We start from the raw sequence: 19,325 nt of genomic DNA, 5'->3' as shown, positions 1-19,325 counted from the left end.
CTAGGTCCTAGACAAGGGAGCATAAGGCATGTGCAACAACGCAGAGCACTTCTTTGAAAGGTGGCAGTGACTACTCCAGTCATTCCCGAGGCTGGTGTCAGTTTGCAAACTCTTTCAGAAATGCACTCATTTTCCAGTCACTCCACTAGAGTGACACTGCAACCTGTCAGATAAACGAATTGCTCCAAGAACCCAATCAATATAAAGACCCAAGCAAAACAACAGAACCAGAAGAGCCAGGAGGAACCGAGATCAAAAGAAATCCAAAGGAAGTTCAATACAGCAAAGACTCTTTGTACTGTGGGTATGCTTCGACTTTCATCGAGGGAACGATTCCCTACAAACCACGCGTAGCCAGCCTGGTTTTAGTATAGCTCTGCTTTTATTTCCATATTCAGCTCTTCGAGGGAGAGACATCCTTTCACAATCTGAAAGGAGGAGGATATAGCCCACTGTAGTGCTGCTTCAGCACACTAAAACACATCATACAAAGAATGGTTCTGTTGACTTTTCCCCAAACAAAATGAACACCTGTCCATGCACTCGGGACATAGAAAGAGTCCTGAAACAGAGACATTGTGTGTGTGTGTAAGACAGGGGTGGCTCTGATGATCTCACCTTACTGGCAAAAGTCAAAAACTGCCAGTTGGTAAGTACTGCACAGGGGTCAGGAAGTAAATACTGGTAGTAGTGGATTTAAAAAGGGGGGGAAAAAAAAACAAAACATAAATCAAACCCTTAAAAAAGAAAAAAAAAAAACAAACCAAGAATACAAATTTAAAAGCAGCGCCTTTCCAGTATCTCACTGCAGCAGGCAGCAAGACTTAAAGGCACTACAATGTGTCAGAACGGAGAAAATCTGGTGCATCCACCCTTCCAGAGTGTAAGAATATGGATTAAAAATTCCAAAGTTGATGTAGGCTTTCTGAAAATGAACAAACTTCTTTTCAGCACAAGATATGGTGGTGCTGCAGGAAAAGGAAAAGAAGAGGTGAGTTAGTTATTGTGCTTTGACTCAAACTGCTGCACTTCACTGCAGATGCCAGCTGGTGAAATGCAACAAAAAAGAGTTTCGCTTGTTCTTAAACTGGTGTTTGCTTAAATCCATAGAGTAAGCAGCTTCTCTCCCTCTTCCTTCCATAAAATGATCTCCCATGTATGGAACACAGATAAAACAGATCCAAATATATCCAAAGGTACCAGGGCTATTATTTTTTCTACAGCTCCAAGAGGTATACTGATCATAGTTCACTTCAGCTCCTTAGATATCTGCAGGCTAAGGAACTGTAGGATTACTTACAGCTACAAAAGGCATACTTCCAGTAACCCCTTCCTTAAGGGAAGTCCTAAACATGGACAGAAAGCCACTCCAGATTCTAAGTCCTTAATTATCAAAACCTTTTTCCTCCTCAATGTACCCTAAGGGACGTTTCCTGCAATGGAGGCTAGAAGGAACTTTTCAACATACAAACTCATAATATGAATTCACAAAAAGCAACTGGGAAAAGCCCTGCTTTCAGTAAAATATTTCAGCAACAATCGGTGACAGTCAGTACAGAGAAACCTGCTACTACCTGAATTCTACCCAGCATTTCCAGAAAATCACAGCAGAGCCCATGGGGGTTTTTAAATATCTACTCAAAGTTTTAGCAGGCCAGTCAACTTGCTGTGTCACCTTTAGTATTCAAACTCTGTCCAGTCTTCAGCTAACATGTCACTCTTCCAAAAGGCAAAACTTCTATCCCATCCTAACTACAGTTCCTCCTAGTGACAGAACTTAGTCTGCAGTGTACCACATTTAGAAGCTGACCCTGATACTGTCGTAACTTTGATCAGCCTGGCAAGACAGAACATACACAGTATTCTGTTCAGTACAACTTAGATTTTGAGCCTGTAATTACTTTTAAAAATAACAGAAAACATAAACCAACTCAGAACACCAAACTCACTCATGCAACAAACAGACTTAACTCTCCCAATCAAATGATTGCATCTATTGCAATAGATGACAGAAGTCCCTCTCTGCTGAGAGGTGTGCTATCTTACCACAGTTTTGTTAATTACTCTGGTTCTGCAAGGGTAATAATTTCTTCATTGATAAAAAATTCAACAGTCTCCTCCTCCCAGTCATCAACATTGCTGTCCAGCTCATCTGTGTCTACCCCTGGAATGCAGAAAACATTAACATTGAATGCAGAAAACATTAACACTGAATGCACCAAGCAAGGCAGCAAGGCTTTCCTGCTCTTGGCAGAATCAGTCCTTAAACCAGCAGTGAAACAAGAGGTATTTGGTGCTTTAAAATCGTACCAAGGACACACTAAATTAATTAAACAGCAGAGGCATTATTCTCTCCCATCACAGGGCTTCTGTAGATTTTTTTGGTTAAATACAACACCCAAATCTCTTTGCACTCTTATCCCAAATTCAAGCCAGTGCTTGAGGTTAGATAAAACAGATCCCAAAGCCTGGCAGCCAGCAATACTTGAGCTTGCTTCTGTTAAAAGAAGTAAATAAATAAATCCTGTTGGGATTCAGGCTAAAGGTATAAACAACCTTGAGAGAAGGAGGGACTAGCTTTGGTAGCAGAGGGAGAGAAGTGGAGGAATCCCTGGCACAGGGCAGTTATTGATAAGGAGCAGTTATCCAGCAGCAAGGCTTCCGGAGTGGGAGGTGTGGCTCACCTCCTCGAAGCTCTAAACGCTCGTTCCTCTGCTCCATGTACAACTCTTGTGCCATCTTGCGGTACTTCCTGAACTCTTCCATCATCGTACGTCTCCTTTCCACCAGCTCCTACAGAGGCAGGAAGAGACTGTTAAACCTCCCTACTAAATCAAATCCACACACAATGAATTTTGTTAGCAAGTCACAAGCTTTCTTTTCCCCCATGAACATACTTTCTACTGACTTACAAAGATCTTTCTCCTACAGAATAAAAAAGCTCTTTTGGCAAGTTGGTTGGTTGTGGTTTTTTTTTCATTAAAGAGCTTTTCTTTATTTAAAGACTGGTAAATGCAGCAACTAACTAAGAACCCCAAAATTCTCCCCCTTTTCCTTAATGAGGTTAACACCAGTGCATCTCCAGAGCCATTACTCGTTACTGAAGCGATCAATGATTAACATGGCAGTTCAGCAGCATCTTTCTGAACTACTTCTAACCATCCAGACTCAAATCAACACAGAGGTTATAAAAGAAATTAACTTACAGACCACCATTACACAGTAACTAAGGACAGCTTACAAGAGTTTAATCTACTATATTCCAAAAGTATCTTGCCTTTGAAGCTTTGGACTGGCTCAGGCGATCCTTCTGCTCAAAGATCTTGGAGTATTTCTTCAGGTCCTTCTTAATTTGCTGCAAAATAGGGAATTTTATTCTGACTAGGATATCAGAGCAGCAATCTCAACAATCATATTCTGTAAGAACTCCATTTCTAAAAGCACATTTTTAAAACACATCTCTCCTGTAGGCAGTTTCCTTTTGCTATAATTTAGTTTGTCTTTCCTGGCTTACAGATCATATCCATGCTTCTGTACACACGCAACTGGTGAAGTCTGGACAACTAAACTGGTTGGTTATTCTTTATACCCTTTCACTGTACCCTCACTGTAAGAACAGCTGGTAGCCAGTTCTGAGCTTAAAGAAAAGATATTTAGTCATTCCCAGAAGTGAGGTCCGTTACAGCAGTATGTTTTTTCACTAATTCAGTGCATCAGCTAGTTCTGTAACTCTCAAGCCTCACCCTCAAGAGGACAGAGTAAACTATGGATGATTATACACCAAATCACTGCCAGGAGAAAGTCAGTGGAATACACTACCTTTATCTGATCCTCACTGAGCAAGGTAGCTGGTCGTGGTCTCCAGAGAAGCTGACAGAACCTGTCTTTATTGTTCTTCTGAAGCAGACGGCCTTGGAAGGTCCATAACCAATATGCATTGTCCACCTGGAAAAGTAGTGCCCCATCTTGGTCAAGATAAGCTAGGACTTAACACTGTAGCCCTTGCTGTATGTCAAGACCATCAGTGAACAGAACTAGGATGTTCTTTTGTTAGTGCCTTCCTTGCACAAATCAAATTCCTCAGCAAACTGTTTGTTCCACTGAAGCTTTGCAAGAAGTTACCTACTAGAGGACGACAATAGATTGAAACGACGCCAGCCCTTCTATCATAACCTTAAATCTCAGATTCTTTACTTGTACAGAAGAGGATTACAATGCTGGAACCATGCAAAAGTAATGACAGGTGCAATAAATCCTGGTATTCTGCATGGACCACAAAGAGATCAAGTTTGAAACCGCTGAAGACATCATGAAAAAAAAATAATCAGGAAAAAGTCACTCATCTTAGTTTCATGACCTGCCCTACCAGAACTTATTTATAGGAGAACTGGTCAAGCTAGTGGCCCAAATAAATACTGTTGTTCAGAAATCACCATATGAAACACTATGGTGCAGGTTTTAAGTCATGTGATCAGTGGGACAGATGTCCATTTTCTGTTCATCAACAGCCCTTTCCAACATCTCTGAAAGAGATATAAAACCCCAAAACGTTAGTACCTTGTGGCTCCACCAAGACACAGAAGTGACAATGTATCTGCCTGTAGGATCCCATTCCACATCTGAAGCTGTATAATGTTCAGCAATATTCATCATGGTGCAGTCTGATGTATCAACAAATGCTAAGGCACCGTTCATGCTGCAATGGCAAAACAGGACAGATTGGTTTACACACTACGACAGCCTAAGCATTACTTTACAAACTGCATCTTTACAGCTCCTCACTATAAAGATAAACCTTCGCAGCAGCCAGAAGAGACAGAATCATACCAGTCTCTGTGGCTAGAAAGCCATGCCACGAACAAAACACTAAATCCAAGTAAGAATGACACTTTTGGTTCTATTATGTGTCTATGAAATAAAATGTTAATCCATTTTATTTCTGCTCTTAACGTGAAAACATACTATAGGCAAGCTACAGCCAAAGTTTAGCAATTAGATGCATTTAAGAAGTGAAGACAAGATTAAACAAACAACAGATTTGTATGGTTAACAGCATATAGCATGCAGATGCATATAGTATTCAGCTTTTCAATAAAAAAAAAAAAATTCATTTGCTCTAATAAGAAACTTTCCTGATATGATCTATTCTTTTCCTTTGCTTTCGCAAAGCTTTATCAGGTTTACAGCATTATGCAGCATTCATGCAGATATCAAATAATTCTCCACGAGATAACTTTGGTCTTTCTTCTCCTTAAAATGAATGTGGTGTTCAGTGATCTGTACAGTACTCACCTTCTGAGGCCAGCCAATACTACAAACTGCCCCTGAGGACTCCAGAATATCGTGTTTGCCTGCTGCTTGTCAAAAGTTTCTGGAAAGAAACAAGTTGAAATCAGCAAAAAAAGATCACAGTCCAATGTCATCAACTGGCTTGCAAGCAGTGAATTCCATCTATTCCTCAGAAGACACTTCTGAACAAGTCCTAACAACAGTCCTTAGCTCTACACTCCTAAAGACAAAACCCAGTAGCACCAGAACATCCAAAACTAGCAGAAGAGAGAGAAGGGGATCATAAGACCCCACACCAAGCTTGGAACTAAATTTTATCTAAGGTGAACCAAGTCTGTGCCAAGTTTATCCCAAGACCACAAAATTGTTCCAGCCTGTAGGTCTTTTAGACCCTGGACTGATTCAAAATGAAAACAGTTTTGCTGTCACCAGAAAGTCAAAATTTTTAGAGTGTCAGGCAGCACAGCAACCATTGCTACATTATCCACCGTAATCAGCTACAATTTTAAGCTTACTGCACTACTGTCATACAAAATCTTTAGTATCTGCACTTCTTACTTGATTGCAGTCACTTACTTATGAGTTCTATTTTCCCATTGTTTTTAACATGGTAAAAGGAAACTGAAATTCTTGGAGTTTCCCCATGCAACACAGCAAACTTGCTTCCATTTGGTTCCCAAGCAAAGGCAATGATGCTCTCTATAACAAAACAAAATAAAGGGGGTCAGAACTCTGTCAAAACACAAAACAAAGCTTTGATTTCAAGTGGTTACAAAGGAAAACCCAGACACTGAAGAGAGGGAATCCATCAGTTAACACTCTACTGTGTATGCTATCTTTTAAAACACAGATTTTAAAGCAAATGTGGGGAGTTATGGGAAGTGTTTCAGCTACAAAGTCTCCCATCTCCTACAAAAAACACTCATCAGCCCTACCATCTTGATTAATAACAGATTTCCAGTTCAGTCACTTTTCAAGTCATTCAAACATTAACAGTTTATTTCTCATTTTCACACGAGATGCCCCACAACACAGATCCTAACAAGTTACATCACACCCTGACAGGAATTTCTAAGAAAGGCACAAGTGTCTGCTCAAAAAGATCAGAGATAAGGAAATACTTGGCATTACCTTTCATTTCCACCACATCCACTGGCACCTGTTTCTCTCTCATTCGGAATATTTCAAAGTTGGTGACCACTCCCTGCAAAGGCCAAGAGCAGCTCATTACCCAGCACAGCAGCAGCAGAACAAATAATCTTATCACTAGGTATGGAAGGACAACTACACAATTAGCTTGTCAGGAGACAGATAGATCAATACAGTACATCTTACTACCAAACACATTCTAAATGCTTCTATACTGATAAAGAATAGCTGATGAACTGTGCAAAAGCATTATTTTCCTTTTCAGTCTGGTATGAAATGTAATTAAGACAGCTAAACATATAGCACACTGTGCAGCATGACCTGTGAGATGTTCAATAACTGCTTAGCAGCGAGAAGGAAAACAGATGAGTCAAAAAGCTCTCATCCAAGATGCCACTGAAGTGAAAGCAAATCCTGGACACGTTGCATATGTTTTGCTCTCCACATGAATTATATCATCTTTGACATGATATAATTTACACTGCCTGTATTAAAAGGCAGTACTGTAAGAAAAGAAGGCATCAGCATGAGATAGAACTACATTTTATCAATCTAATCAGAGTCCACATACCTGTGTGCCTTTGGGAGTCCTGTCTACCTTCACACACAGGTAATCCCCATTCTTCTGCCAGTGCAGTTTACAATCTACAACATTGAACAAATTCCGCACACGGATTTCTTGTCTAGAAGGCAGCTGCATCAAAGTCACTCTTGCTGGGATGTCTTTGTCTTCAGGCACCCAGAAAGCAATTATGTTACCACCTGGAGACCACGAGAAGTCCCTACAGGAAGAAAGTTAAAACCGTGCCATTTTAATTTTTAGTAAGAGATACTATAAGCAGAAACCACTTTCATCATTGTATCAGAATGTATCATCAAAGGAACAGACTCACCTTATCCCAGTGATTTTCAAGCTTTTTTTGTCCAACAAACCCATAGACTAAAACAGAAGAAAGATGTGATTTGTCAAATTAGTAACATTCTTGTATCTACACACACACTTTCTACTCTTACTATCAGAGCATATAAACGAGGAAATTGTGTAGAGCTTCCAGAGCTCTTCCATCTATTTTTTTTTTTTTTTATTATGGACATATGTATACCACAATTACAAATAAAATAAATTTTGCTATGCAGAATTAATACCTACAGCAGCCTGAGTTAGAACAAAAGCAAAACAGACCTCAGTAGGCTGCAATTTATAGTTCAATTTTGGGTACTCTGGCACTCACTTGCTACTGAAAGCCAGGAGGTATCACATAACCTTAGATCCTACTGACTCTTTTAAGTAGTATATTGAGCTGTGAAGCCCTTCTAGAAATGTGGTGTGAAATTTACTGTCAAACTCAGCTGATTTTTTTTTCACCCCAAAAAGAACAAGACAACCAGATGTGTGCACTTTTAAGCTCAGCTTTAAAGTGTAATATTAAAATGTATCCTTTAAAATAGGTACCACAAGAAAGACAGACATTGAGAAGCAAAAACTTACAGGTGTTTCATAGATGCTAAGAGTATCTGAAGTCATTCGAGCAAAGAATTTACCATCATGACTCCATCTAAGCAAATAAAAAGGAGGAAAAAAAAAAGTGTTAGATAGGAATAATGTTTTTATTAAACGAAGTCTGGGAGTACTTCTCTCTATTCTAATTTTGTTTCTCAACCTACTTAAAAATAGGCCAGTGAGCAGAGTTTTCACAGTGGAATCCTCGCTTCTTTTGCCCAGTCAGAATATCCCAGATGATAATAGCCTGAGGGTCATCCTGTGTGTCCATCAAAGGGCTGAAGGTCACTAAGTACCTACAAAAGAAATCATCATTTTCACTACTGAAACTTCATCTAATACATCAGTACAAGCAGGTTGTCATCCAAAAAGCATTTAAATACAAGGCACTTTCAAACAGCAGCCTTTCTAATGAGATTTTTTGGAAAGGAGGGAAAAACAGTGTGATAAAGGGGAAGAAAGCCTCAAAGACACAGTGTTTCCCTGACATCCCTCTATATTTATGTTCAAGTCTTCCTGTATTGATGTTGCAGGAGAGAATTCGCCAAACACTGTCATCTACTATACAGTTTTGACACAAGGAATGTAATAGGTTTTGAATCAAAACTAAATCCACTGACACTGGCCAGCCTGAACCATAGGTATGCAGGACTTCTCCATTTAAAGAATCTCTCTTAAACACAATAAAAAAATAAAACCTAACTGCTTCCAATCACATTATTTGAAAACTAGCAAAAAAAGATGCACATACTGAAATTATTTTAACCCTCTCTAAAGAGTCTTCAATTACAAAGAAATCTTAAGGATTCCATTGCAGTGGTACAGATTTGGAAGATGCTGCTCAAATGAAACTTTCCATAGAACTAGAAATCTAACACTATAGACATTCCCTCCAAACACAGAGATAAAAATATGGCCTTCTTCCTCGGACAATAAGGTCTTTGAGTGAACTTGTCAGCTGTGTTTTATAGACCAATTATTCCAGATTACGTTAAATATCTTTCCTGGAGTCAAAAAGAAGTCAGGCAGAGTTTCATGAGAAGGATTTCTGCATGAAGAGCAGTACTTGCGAAGGCAAACAGAAAATCCCTGACAGAGACCTGAAAGCACAGCAGCCAGAATGTGTTTTGTGCTTTTGATTCCTTACCCCAAACCAATGTCAGACTGCATACCTTTCACAGGGTGAGAAGTCAATAAGCTGCACCCCCTGGTGACTAAATCTTTGAATCTGCTTGAACTTTTCTCCACCCCAAAGCGCGATGCCCCTCTGGTGGAACGTAGCCAAGTAGGTGCCCTTTGGGGACCAGCGTACGTAGGTCTCTGTCCACCTCTGGATTAAAAGAAGTACACACAAAGGTTTAATTACATGCTGGATTCCTCAAGGGAAAACAATTGATGTGCAGCTTCTAGCATCACATTTTGCAAATCCATTTACTAAGTGAAGACCTCAGTACCTGTGATACCTTGGACTAGTTGTGGAGTTTATTTTCATGAAGAGTACTTTACTCTTCAGGTTGAAAACTCAGTTGAGACCTTGTTAACTTTGATCACCAAATCCATTTTCCAGGTAACATGACTACTTCTGTATAGTAACAAATAATCCTACCTAACAGGCTTGAGTTTCCTTGTTGTTTCCTCTTTTCAGAAGTAAGGCTATTTCAAATTTTTTACCAAAAATACAGCCCTTGACCTTCAGCTAAATCTGAGAGGTTTCAGCAATGCAGACCACAGGCAGTGATGATAGTGATCAGCAAGACTGCCCATCGTTCCAGAGCCAACTTCCTTCCGCTGCAATGCATAATGGTTTTTAGAACGCTTCTGGGTACCAGGAGTTCTCAGCAAGCCAACTGCCTGCAGCAGACAGGCACACTAACTCTGCCTTTCCCTTACCAAACCAGCTATTCCTCTTTAGCACCTCTGTGGTCAGCACAAAAGTACAAAGTGATCAGAAGCAGTGTGCTTAAGCACAGAGTCAGCTCTAATGACTAACACTCCTCAAACTCTGACTCTGCATTTGTAGGTCTTTCTGAATCACCTATAATATTGAGTTGAAGGAAACTAATAGGCTTCATGGACTAGTTTAAAAACAACAAAAAAAAAACACTACAGAGAAGTTAACTGCTGAAGAGAAACAAACGTGAAATTAAGTCTAGCTTTAAGGATGTAATTAACCACTGTTCTTCAAGAGGAAGAAAAAAGTATTTTGGCAACGGAGAAAAGAAATTATCTTTTTTCTTTTTTTTTTTTTTTTTTTTATCGAAAAGCCAAACTGTGGTAAAATGAATGCAACTGACAGTTATCTGCAATGTACAGCACTTCCTGGACACTCACTGCTCTGTCCTCAATTTGAACAGGTTCCTTGATGTCATTCCAAAAAATGGAGGTCCGGTCCCCTGACTCAAAGATGACACTGTACTGATCCCTACAGTCAGGATCTTCCAACCAGTATCGGAGATTCCCCTAAGAAAATGAAAAGCAAGAAAGGTTATTAGTGAGTCAAAGGCCAAGATGACAAGTTCCCCAAATAACTACCTAGAAGGTGGAAGGCAAATCTTACACACAGCATATAGCTTTGGAGTCTTACCATTGCAGACAAACTGGTAAAGTGAAATAAAATAATTCAAACTACTGGTTATTGGAAGCCAAGAGAACAGATGATAAAAAGGTGGCCATTCAAGGTGGTTTCATGATGTTTAACACTTGCTGCCTAAACTAAGGAGGTTTTTGCCTGTTCAGTGGAGTTTTGTTTGATGGGGTTTTTGGGTTGCTGTTGGGGTTTTTTTGTGTGTTAAAAGGAACCATCCCTTCCTCTACAGGACATTTTTACAAAGCTAGCAATAACAAACACAGAAGTTTGCCTCAAACATTTAAAAATATATGAAAGTAGTTTTAAGATTCTGTTTTAATTGACTTGTGCAAAATCAGTATTTACTCAAGTGTCAACCTATGTGTAGCTAAGCAGAACCACTAAGTATTTCCTGTCACTTGATTACAATGAGGGAAGGAACAGGGGCTACAAACACTGCATTTGTAACAATACTATTAACATATCATTTCTATTTTCATATGAACACTCCAGCAATGACATAAGCATTTCATATTTTGCTAAATATTCTTTCCACTTTTCCAAAAAATCCTTACCAAATCCTTAAATGGCTGTTTCTCAGGGATTTCCCATTCATCACTGATTGTCATGTACCTGAAAGAGCAATTTCATTGGTTACGCTCCATGCAGGCACTCTTGATGAGAATCCCAAAATCTACAGATACACACAATGGCTGCACTCACTTATCGAAGTCTGTGAAAAGGTTGACTCTGAAAGTGTGCTGTTTATCCAGTTTGTATCCATCTGCACTCTTCACAGCATCCACTGCATGAGATGGAGACATGTACTCCAGAAAGATGTACCTACAATGAAGGACGATGAAAGTAGGAAGTTGTCCTTGACCACACAACAGGCTTATAATAAATGTTTTTAAAAAAATTAAAAAATTAAATGGAACAGTGAAGGTGAACTAAGAATTCAGTACAGAGCATCTACAAAGTAACTTCATGTCTCATCCTTAGCTCATAAGAGTTAACCTCCATTCTGGCCACAGGTCCATGCACGCTTTTTAGCTGTATGGACTTGACTAGAATTAAACTGTAATTTAAGCCCTTCTGTAAGCAGGCTAGACTGAGGGATGAATGCAAGTTCAGTGCAACACAGCACAACAGTCAGAGCTAGTAACAGACAGGTTAAGCATGCAGCTCTTTCCAACTGAGTAACAGATCATGTTTAGAAATTGTAGATCTTGCTGTCATAGGCATCTCAAGCACCACTTGTTTTTCATTACATTGAATACAATTCAGCTCCCTTCTTGCCACTAACACAATCTAGGTTATAGCCCAGTAGCTTTTAACAGTATCCTAAAGACTGCCTCAAAGACAGGCATGAATAAAGAGAGAATAATGTTCTCATGCTGACTTCACAGAACAAACAATCCCTCCACTTCAGAAAATTAATTTTATGCTTTCTGAACTGTGGATTCCTCCCAAACTCAGGAAAATATACTAGTCCAACCACAGTAACAAGACTCATATTTAACATATTAGCTTTAGGGAGAGAAACCAAACAAAAATTTTCTTTCCCTTGCCCTCTCCCTCTAGGCTTGACCCTTTCTGGTTAGCTTTCCTCTCAATTTCAGATGTTGCAATTAACCAGGAACAGGGATCAGAAGTTGGCAAAGGAAAAATGGGTCCTGGGAAGGGTTTGCTGACCTTAAGGAAGCTGGAGTTGCTAATTAAGTGTAAGCAGGGGCAACCAGAGACAGAATACTGACAGGTCCTTCTGCAACAGACAGTACACCCACTGTGATTAAATACAACAGATCTTCAACCTAGTTATTAGCCATGGCAGAAATGTAACAAAATTTAGTACTGCACAGAAGTTTGTCTTCCAAACTCAGCTGAACTGTTTCCATAAATTATCCCTCTGGCCAATATAGCTTAATGAGCTATTAAGCTTCCCAGCTCCCTCAGGAACTCTTGTTTGTCACTGAGACTAGATGTCAGGGTTGTACAGATTGAGGTAGAAGAAAGTGATGAGTAAGACTATGAGGTCACCATAAAAACTGGCTATAGAGTATTGACACTAATGATCAAGGGTAAGCCAGAGCAGTGTTTCAATCCTATTTCCAGCAGGAGATAGGACTTACCCTTTTGTCTTCCCATCTGCTTCTGGATAAAATTCATTGATGATTTTACCAAACTTGGAAAATATTTTGTGGATGACATTCTTCAGTTTCTCAAGCCGGTCTGGTCCAACCTGGGGAACGTTATCCACAACGATTACAGAGTCAATGCCATCTGCTTCCTGCGGCCGATCTTTCAATACATCACCAAGTAACTCTGCAAAGAACAAACACAGGAGAAACTAAGGCACCAAACGACATCATGAAGACAAAGATGAAAAGGATAGCAACGGTAAGAGAACAGGAAAACTTCAGATTTCAGGAAATTTCAAGAATCACTTAAACTTGGTAATGAGTGAAGGTTCCATTAGAGAAACACGTGAAGTGAACAGCCAGCATTCCAAGAGTACTTCCTTGCTAAGAGGCACGATCACACAGCTGCTTGACAAACTTCAGGCAGCTAACTCGGGAAGCCTTAAAGAAATACCTTACATTGAGGATGTCAACACTTGTACTACTGGCTTGTTTCAAGAGTTGGATATGTCTCACAAAGCCCTCAAAACAGACAACAGAGCAGGCAACTGCAAGGTTTACTACCCAAGCTCTGACTAGTAGCCTTGCTCAGATTGTAACTGGATGACTGACAAAAAGAAACATAACATATAGCTCTCTCCTGAATTATACAAGTTTTAGCATAATTCAAAACTATCTGCCATACTGGAAGTTCTGCATGTCTTAGCATCACTGTAATTATGCTTGAGAACTCATACTCCATCTAAACCTAAGACAATGACACTTAAAGCCATATTTAAGCACACTCCTTTTCACACTCTGGATATTTTTAACCATACTAATCCCCTTTTCTTACAGATGGGGAGAGTACTTCCTGGTAGGATGGTTTTTTCACTCCCTGTACTGTCAGTCAGCTTCAAGCTGCTCTCTCTGGGAAGAGATTGCTTACAAGTTTCCCATCCACAGAAGGGAGAACCCTCAGATGGACTGTAACCCTGCAGCTTGTGTACCACACTAGGATAAAAACAGTTAAAAGGTACAAAGTACAACTAGAAGTTCTGTGCAAAATCAGGAGCTTCAAGAATAGACTGATTTTAACATGGTTGGCATCTAGACACACATTTGGTGAGCTCTAGACATACCTAACCTTAATCCACTCTTCAGTTCTATTATTATATTAAGCCTCGCAGATAATGTAGCAATTTAAATACCTCAACTAAATGCACTGACCTGTAGATCCAAGAAAAAAAACCATACAAATCACACCAATGATGCACTAAAATTGAGGATATCCAAACAATTTCTAAACTAACTTTAATGTAAGGTTACTTTTAAACCTTTCAAGGAATAAAATCCTACTGTCTCCCCCTAACCCTAATTCCTATCTAGATTCTGATTGTTTCCCACTTCAATCAGTCATGTCCCAGCAACTTACTAGAATGACTATATGATTGTATTCTACAAAAATATCACTTACATGTGGTAGCTCATTTCTAGTTTATTGACACTTTTTGGTTTGTGTATGTAAATGGACCAGAATAGACACTCTGCTGAAATAAATGGCAGGATTTCATATATGCCATATAAATGGAGAAAAAAACCCAAACAAACAAACAAATGTAAAAACAGACATACATATCTGCAGGAAGTTTTAAGATTGGGTGAAGACCACAATAAAATACAAGACTAGAGGGGAAGTGCAAGCCACTATACTCTGGATTAAACCATAAAATTAGGAGAGTCAGACTACATCTAGTATTCACATACTGGGAAAAAGTATTATCCAAATGCATGTAGAAACATTTCAAATAGAGGAACAAATCAAAGAGGGTATTAGATGTGTTGATGTTTTGAAGACATTTTGAAATAATGTTGCTGAGTTTGGAATTCTAGAAACTATTCTGCCCAGAAACAGCACTGGAAAGCTCTCCAGCATCGAATAAATAAGTTCATTTTGAATTTCAAGCTATCAAAAAACCTTGGCCTTCTATAACTTCAACCTTCAACAGGTTATTGGTTGAGCACTGGAACAGGTTGCTCAGAGAGGTGGTTGAGGTCCCATGCCTGGAGACATCCAAAGTGAGGCTCGACAGGGGTCTAGGTGACCTGATCTAGTTGAGGATGTTCCTGCTCACTGCAGGGAGGTTGGACTAGATGGCCCTTAGAGGTCCCTTCCAACGTGGGTGATTCTATGAAGCCTTCCACTGATCACAAAGCTGATACATAAACAGATGCTATCACCACCAGATTTATGTAGTACTTATAGAATGTTGTTTCTAGCATTTATTACTCAAAGATGCTCTCCTTCTGCATAGAGAAACTACAAATAAAAAGTTAGAGATGACTGCTTGTACAATAAAAGCAAAGACCCAGAAACTGTGAAGACTTACCATTAATGGCAGTAATTAAAGAAAGCTGAAAAGATTAGAGGAATCATCATCCATGTTACATCATTTTACTTACTCTGCACACTTTAGATTAAACCCACAAACTTCTCCATTTATAGCAACTATCTACTAGTTGGTAGCAACAATTCAAAGCCAGCTAAGAGTCCATTTATGCTGGAGCAAGTCAAATACTCAGTGAAGAGTGTACAATGCAAAGATTAACGAAGAGCAGGAGGGTAATTTGTTAAGTTCCATTAGTCATGTTTTCATAACCACTTCTCCTGAAAGACTTTGTAGGCCTACGGACAAACCAAGGAACATGTGTGCAAGAATGCAATACCCTGTATCAAATAAAAAAATGCAAAAGATTAAAGAAATACCTACATCATTCCCTTCCTCTACCTTACACTCAAAATTGTGAACAAAAGAATCTTCAAAGAGCAAGAAGCTGGTTCAGCCAGCTCTTATTTCACCCATAAGAAAAGCAGGGTGTGGTGGGTACACAGCTATCTTCAGCTGGCAGTATTTTAAGGACCACTATCATTACCTAAACAAAAACACAAAAACTTCATTGCACCTATGAGGTTATCTGGCACATCTGTTCTGCTTGAACTTGGATCAGCTGTTCTGCCATGTTGAAGTAATGCATCTAAGATAGCCCACGCCAAACCGGGTCCAGCTCAAAGGCGTTCCTGAAGATGTAATTGTGTCATAAACATTGAACTAGCCTTGTCTTAGTGATATTGATAGACTGCCTTTCTCCTTGGAGTCACTGGGATAAGGGGAAAGGAACAAGGAAGGTCAGGAAGAAATGCACACAGATGGAAAGAGCCAGACCAGCAAGAGTGATTAACTCCAGCACTGTAACTCAGACACTGACACTGTATTATTCATACAGCTAAGAAGTTAACCAAATTAATCCATTACAATAAAATATATGAGGATGAAAATTATGACTGGTTTCTGAATAGACAGCAATGAACATAATAACCCTAGATGTAGATGTGTATCACTTGAACACGTAACTGGACAAAAAGAATCCAACAATAATACCTGCAGACAATTTTGGCAACATCTCTTCAAGAAATAAATGTCCAAGTTCAGAAAGCTACCCAGACTGCTAAATTGAGAACAACAAACACTTTCTTAAAATGGCAGAAAACTGTCTTGGATTATTAAGCCTAACACAGGACTGGAACACTGAAAAGCAACGGATCTCACCTGGATTCCGATGCCAATGGAAATAACAGGCTGATTTAGTTCCATATGCTTTAAGAAACGTATTTCCACTTCTGATAAATGTAACCCAAAGCCCTACAACATGCAGGATATACATCCAGAAGACCCCACAACAGCACGTATGCTAGAACAAGTATTGACAAAGTACTTTTACTATTCTCAGAACTGAAATGATTTACCTAGAAAGACATATGTGAAAAATATTAAAACAGGGTTGTAATTCCAGTATACCAAACCCAGCTATTCCCACAATTATTGATGCAGTGACAGAGTGGCTTAGCCATTTTATGGTATCCAATCCTTTTAAAGGAGCTTCAGTCTAAATTTTCGACTACCAGAAATTTTTCCCCAGTGTTTTCTTGTCACAACGTACCTAAGGCATTGTCATGAGCAGTAACTCTTCTCAAACCCATACTATTTATCTATGGATTTCACTCTGCTTGGAAAAAAACCGAATAAAATCTAGTTGGTAAACATCAGGTCAACAATTTAACACTTCTGTTTTTACAGTTGAGTTTAACTAGCGGAGGCAAACAGAAAGCACAGAAGTCGATGATTCCACTTTGTGAGCATAGTCCACAGATTGATACTCGAAGTTTAACAGCCTATTTAAGAACAGCTACTAACCAGTATTGTACAATGCACAGAAAAAGTTTCAATTAAGGAATGCTGCTTTACCAAGCCGTGTAATTAGTCTTACGAGCAGTCCAGTACCAAGCCGGCGGGGCCGCCATGGCATAGAGCAGACCCAGCTGCCAGGCCTACAGGCCATGGGGGAAGTCTTTTCCAGCAGAGAGCCCAGTTCCCCGCGCTCTCTCCCCGGATGCTACGACCAAGCACCACTCCTTCGGAAGGCACTCGATGGTCCCTGACACGGCCACGACAGTACCGGGCGGTGCAGCACTGGCCGGCTCGGCCCGCAGCAGCCGAAGCTCCCCCGCGCTCCTCGGCGGCAGACACAGCCAAGGCCCACCACCGGGGCTCCCTCGCCTCTCCGCGGCTCCTCCCTTCCCCTTACGGCCGGCCTGACCAGGCCCCGGCGCCGGCCGGCCGCCCACCCTCCCGCCAGCGTCGCCGCCCGCTCCCCGCCGCTGGCCCAGCCCGCACCTTCGTCGCTGATGTCGTCCACGAAGTCCTCGGGGTCGCTGAAGGAAATCTCGTCCTCAAGCTCGACCGGGACGGCGGGAGCGGCCTCCCCATTCTCCTGCGCCGCGCCGGGCTCGGCGAGTGGCTCGGTCTTGGCCTCCGCCGCTGTCTCGGGTTCGGCCCCGGCCGGTTGCTCGGCCTTTGCCTCCGCCTTCTCTGGGCTTTCGCGGCCAGACGGCGGCTGAGATGAAGGCGGTTGAGGCGGCGGCTGCTCGGGCTGGGCGGCTACAGCAGACTCCTCAGCGGCTGGTGGCTCGAGGGGGCCCGGCTGCGTCTCAGACTCTCCGTCTTCTTCCTGCCCCTCTCCCTTCTCCTCTTGCTGCTGTTGCAGCGAGTCCGCCGGCGGTGGGGACCCGTCTGTCTCCTCTCCGGTGCCCGGGGCGTCGGTCGGCACAGCGGCCGCCGGGCTCTCCTCGGTGTCCTGCATGGGGCTCGGTGCGGGGCCCGGCCGGCCGCGCGCTCCCTGCTCGAGAGCGACGGGGAAAAGAGCGGGGGAGGGGCGAAGAAGCTCCTAGCGCCGGGCCATGTGCGCCAGGACCGCCGGGCCTCGCGCGGCGGCGCCGACCAACCCTCCCAGAGCGGGAGGGGTGGAAAACGCTGCCCCGCCGCAGCTTCTGACTGCCGCCGCTGTCTTCGCTCCCGCTGTGTTCGGAGGAAGCCGCCGACACCTTCGTAGCTCTCTCCTTAGTCAGCCAGCGGCGACTTTCACTTCTTCGCACCGCAGAGCAGCCATAACTCTCCCTATTTCGTGCCTCGCTGTGGTTGAGCCCAATATGGCGCTTCCTTCCAGGGTACTGAGGTGGGGTTCGGCCGAACCATTTTTCGGAAAGCCGAAAACGGGAGGTACTGCCACATCTAACTGAGTTAACATAGAATTAAATCTTCCTGCGTTTTCGGCAGCTTGGAGTATTTCCTTGCCCAGTGCTAGGCGGAAGTGACAGGACAGTAAAACCTTCCCCTTTGCTCCCCTACAAGTCTTCCCCCATGCGCTCGCCCCACGGCTGCCGGTGCCCGCGCGGGCGCTACCAAGCTCGGTCAGAGGGGGAGGCATGTTTGCGCTCGCGTGCGGCGAGGAGGTAGGGTGCGGTGACACCCCCCGCATGGTACGGCCCGATGGCAGCCGCCACATCAGCCCCGCGGAGGGGCCCGACAGGGGACTTGGAGGCATCAGGCTGCCGACAGGGCGGGGACAGTGAGGCCTGTGGGGCCTTAAGCGGCGAGAGCTGCTTGCTAGGTCCCATCGAGTCATCTCCAGGCCACTGTGGCTCGCCAGGCCATCTGCAAGCGTTATGTTAGTCCCTACAAGACTTCTACCGGGTTTAAGTACGTTTTCTGTAAGGTAAAGAATGGCGCTTCCCAGTCCACATCACTGGTGCAAAACTCAGGTTAGTGGGAGAAGCTCTCCAGATGGGCCGAGAAACTGGTAAAGTTCTCTTGCTGGCTACCAGACTGACCAACTTTCTGAGAGACCTGACCTCTGTGGTAATCAAATCATTGCCTTCTGTCTTGGGCACCTCTCAGCCTGATGGAATAACATACAGTATGTCATTTTGTTTAGCATGCATGCTAACACAGGGTTCAAAGTAGCAAATAGAACCATGAACTTGTCTTGGATACTACCTTGAGGTTTATCTGACATGTTTAGAAGAAAAAGATCAGTTCTTGAAGAATGGCTCATCTGTGTTCACTTCCAAAATGAACGTATATTTTGTGTAGGGTTTGTTTTTTTTTGAGCCCAGTACTTAAATCATTAACATACAGAATATAAATGCTGGCTTAAAACAAACAAACAAAAACAACGAGGAGACCAGAACGGGTTTTGTAATTAGCATTTTAAATGTAGACTCTATCTTATATTGCAGTATCTTCCACACTTTAATAAAATCTTGAGGAAAAAACGTGGAAGAAGTTAACCCAAGAACCCCCAG

General features: G+C 41.9%; 1 protein-coding gene across 1 annotated transcript; it reads right to left on the bottom strand.

The window, feature by feature from the left end:
- Positions 1 to 380: 380 nt before the first annotated feature.
- EIF3B (eukaryotic translation initiation factor 3 subunit B) lies at positions 381 to 17,824 on the bottom strand. Its single transcript, XM_054390846.1, has 19 exons — positions 17,359 to 17,824; positions 12,638 to 12,830; positions 11,229 to 11,348; positions 11,081 to 11,138; positions 10,271 to 10,399; positions 9,112 to 9,269; positions 8,104 to 8,235; positions 7,928 to 7,994; positions 7,332 to 7,378; positions 7,010 to 7,220; positions 6,421 to 6,493; positions 5,866 to 5,988; positions 5,293 to 5,371; positions 4,558 to 4,696; positions 3,820 to 3,945; positions 3,278 to 3,355; positions 2,685 to 2,793; positions 2,047 to 2,164; positions 381 to 968 (listed from the first exon to the last, which is right to left on the bottom strand). The coding sequence occupies exons 1-18, from the start codon at positions 17,822 to 17,824 to the stop codon at positions 2,061 to 2,063; spliced, it is 2,412 nt and encodes an 803-aa protein (XP_054246821.1). The 3' UTR covers positions 381 to 968; positions 2,047 to 2,060.
- Between the last annotated feature and the right edge of the window lie 1,501 nt (positions 17,825 to 19,325).

This window comes from Indicator indicator, chromosome 22 (genome assembly GCF_027791375.1).
Source record: "Indicator indicator isolate 239-I01 chromosome 22, UM_Iind_1.1, whole genome shotgun sequence".
Lineage (NCBI taxonomy): Eukaryota > Metazoa > Chordata > Aves > Piciformes > Indicatoridae > Indicator > Indicator indicator.
Note: the sequence above shows the minus strand (reverse complement) of the source record. Positions and strands in the feature narration are given on the sequence as shown.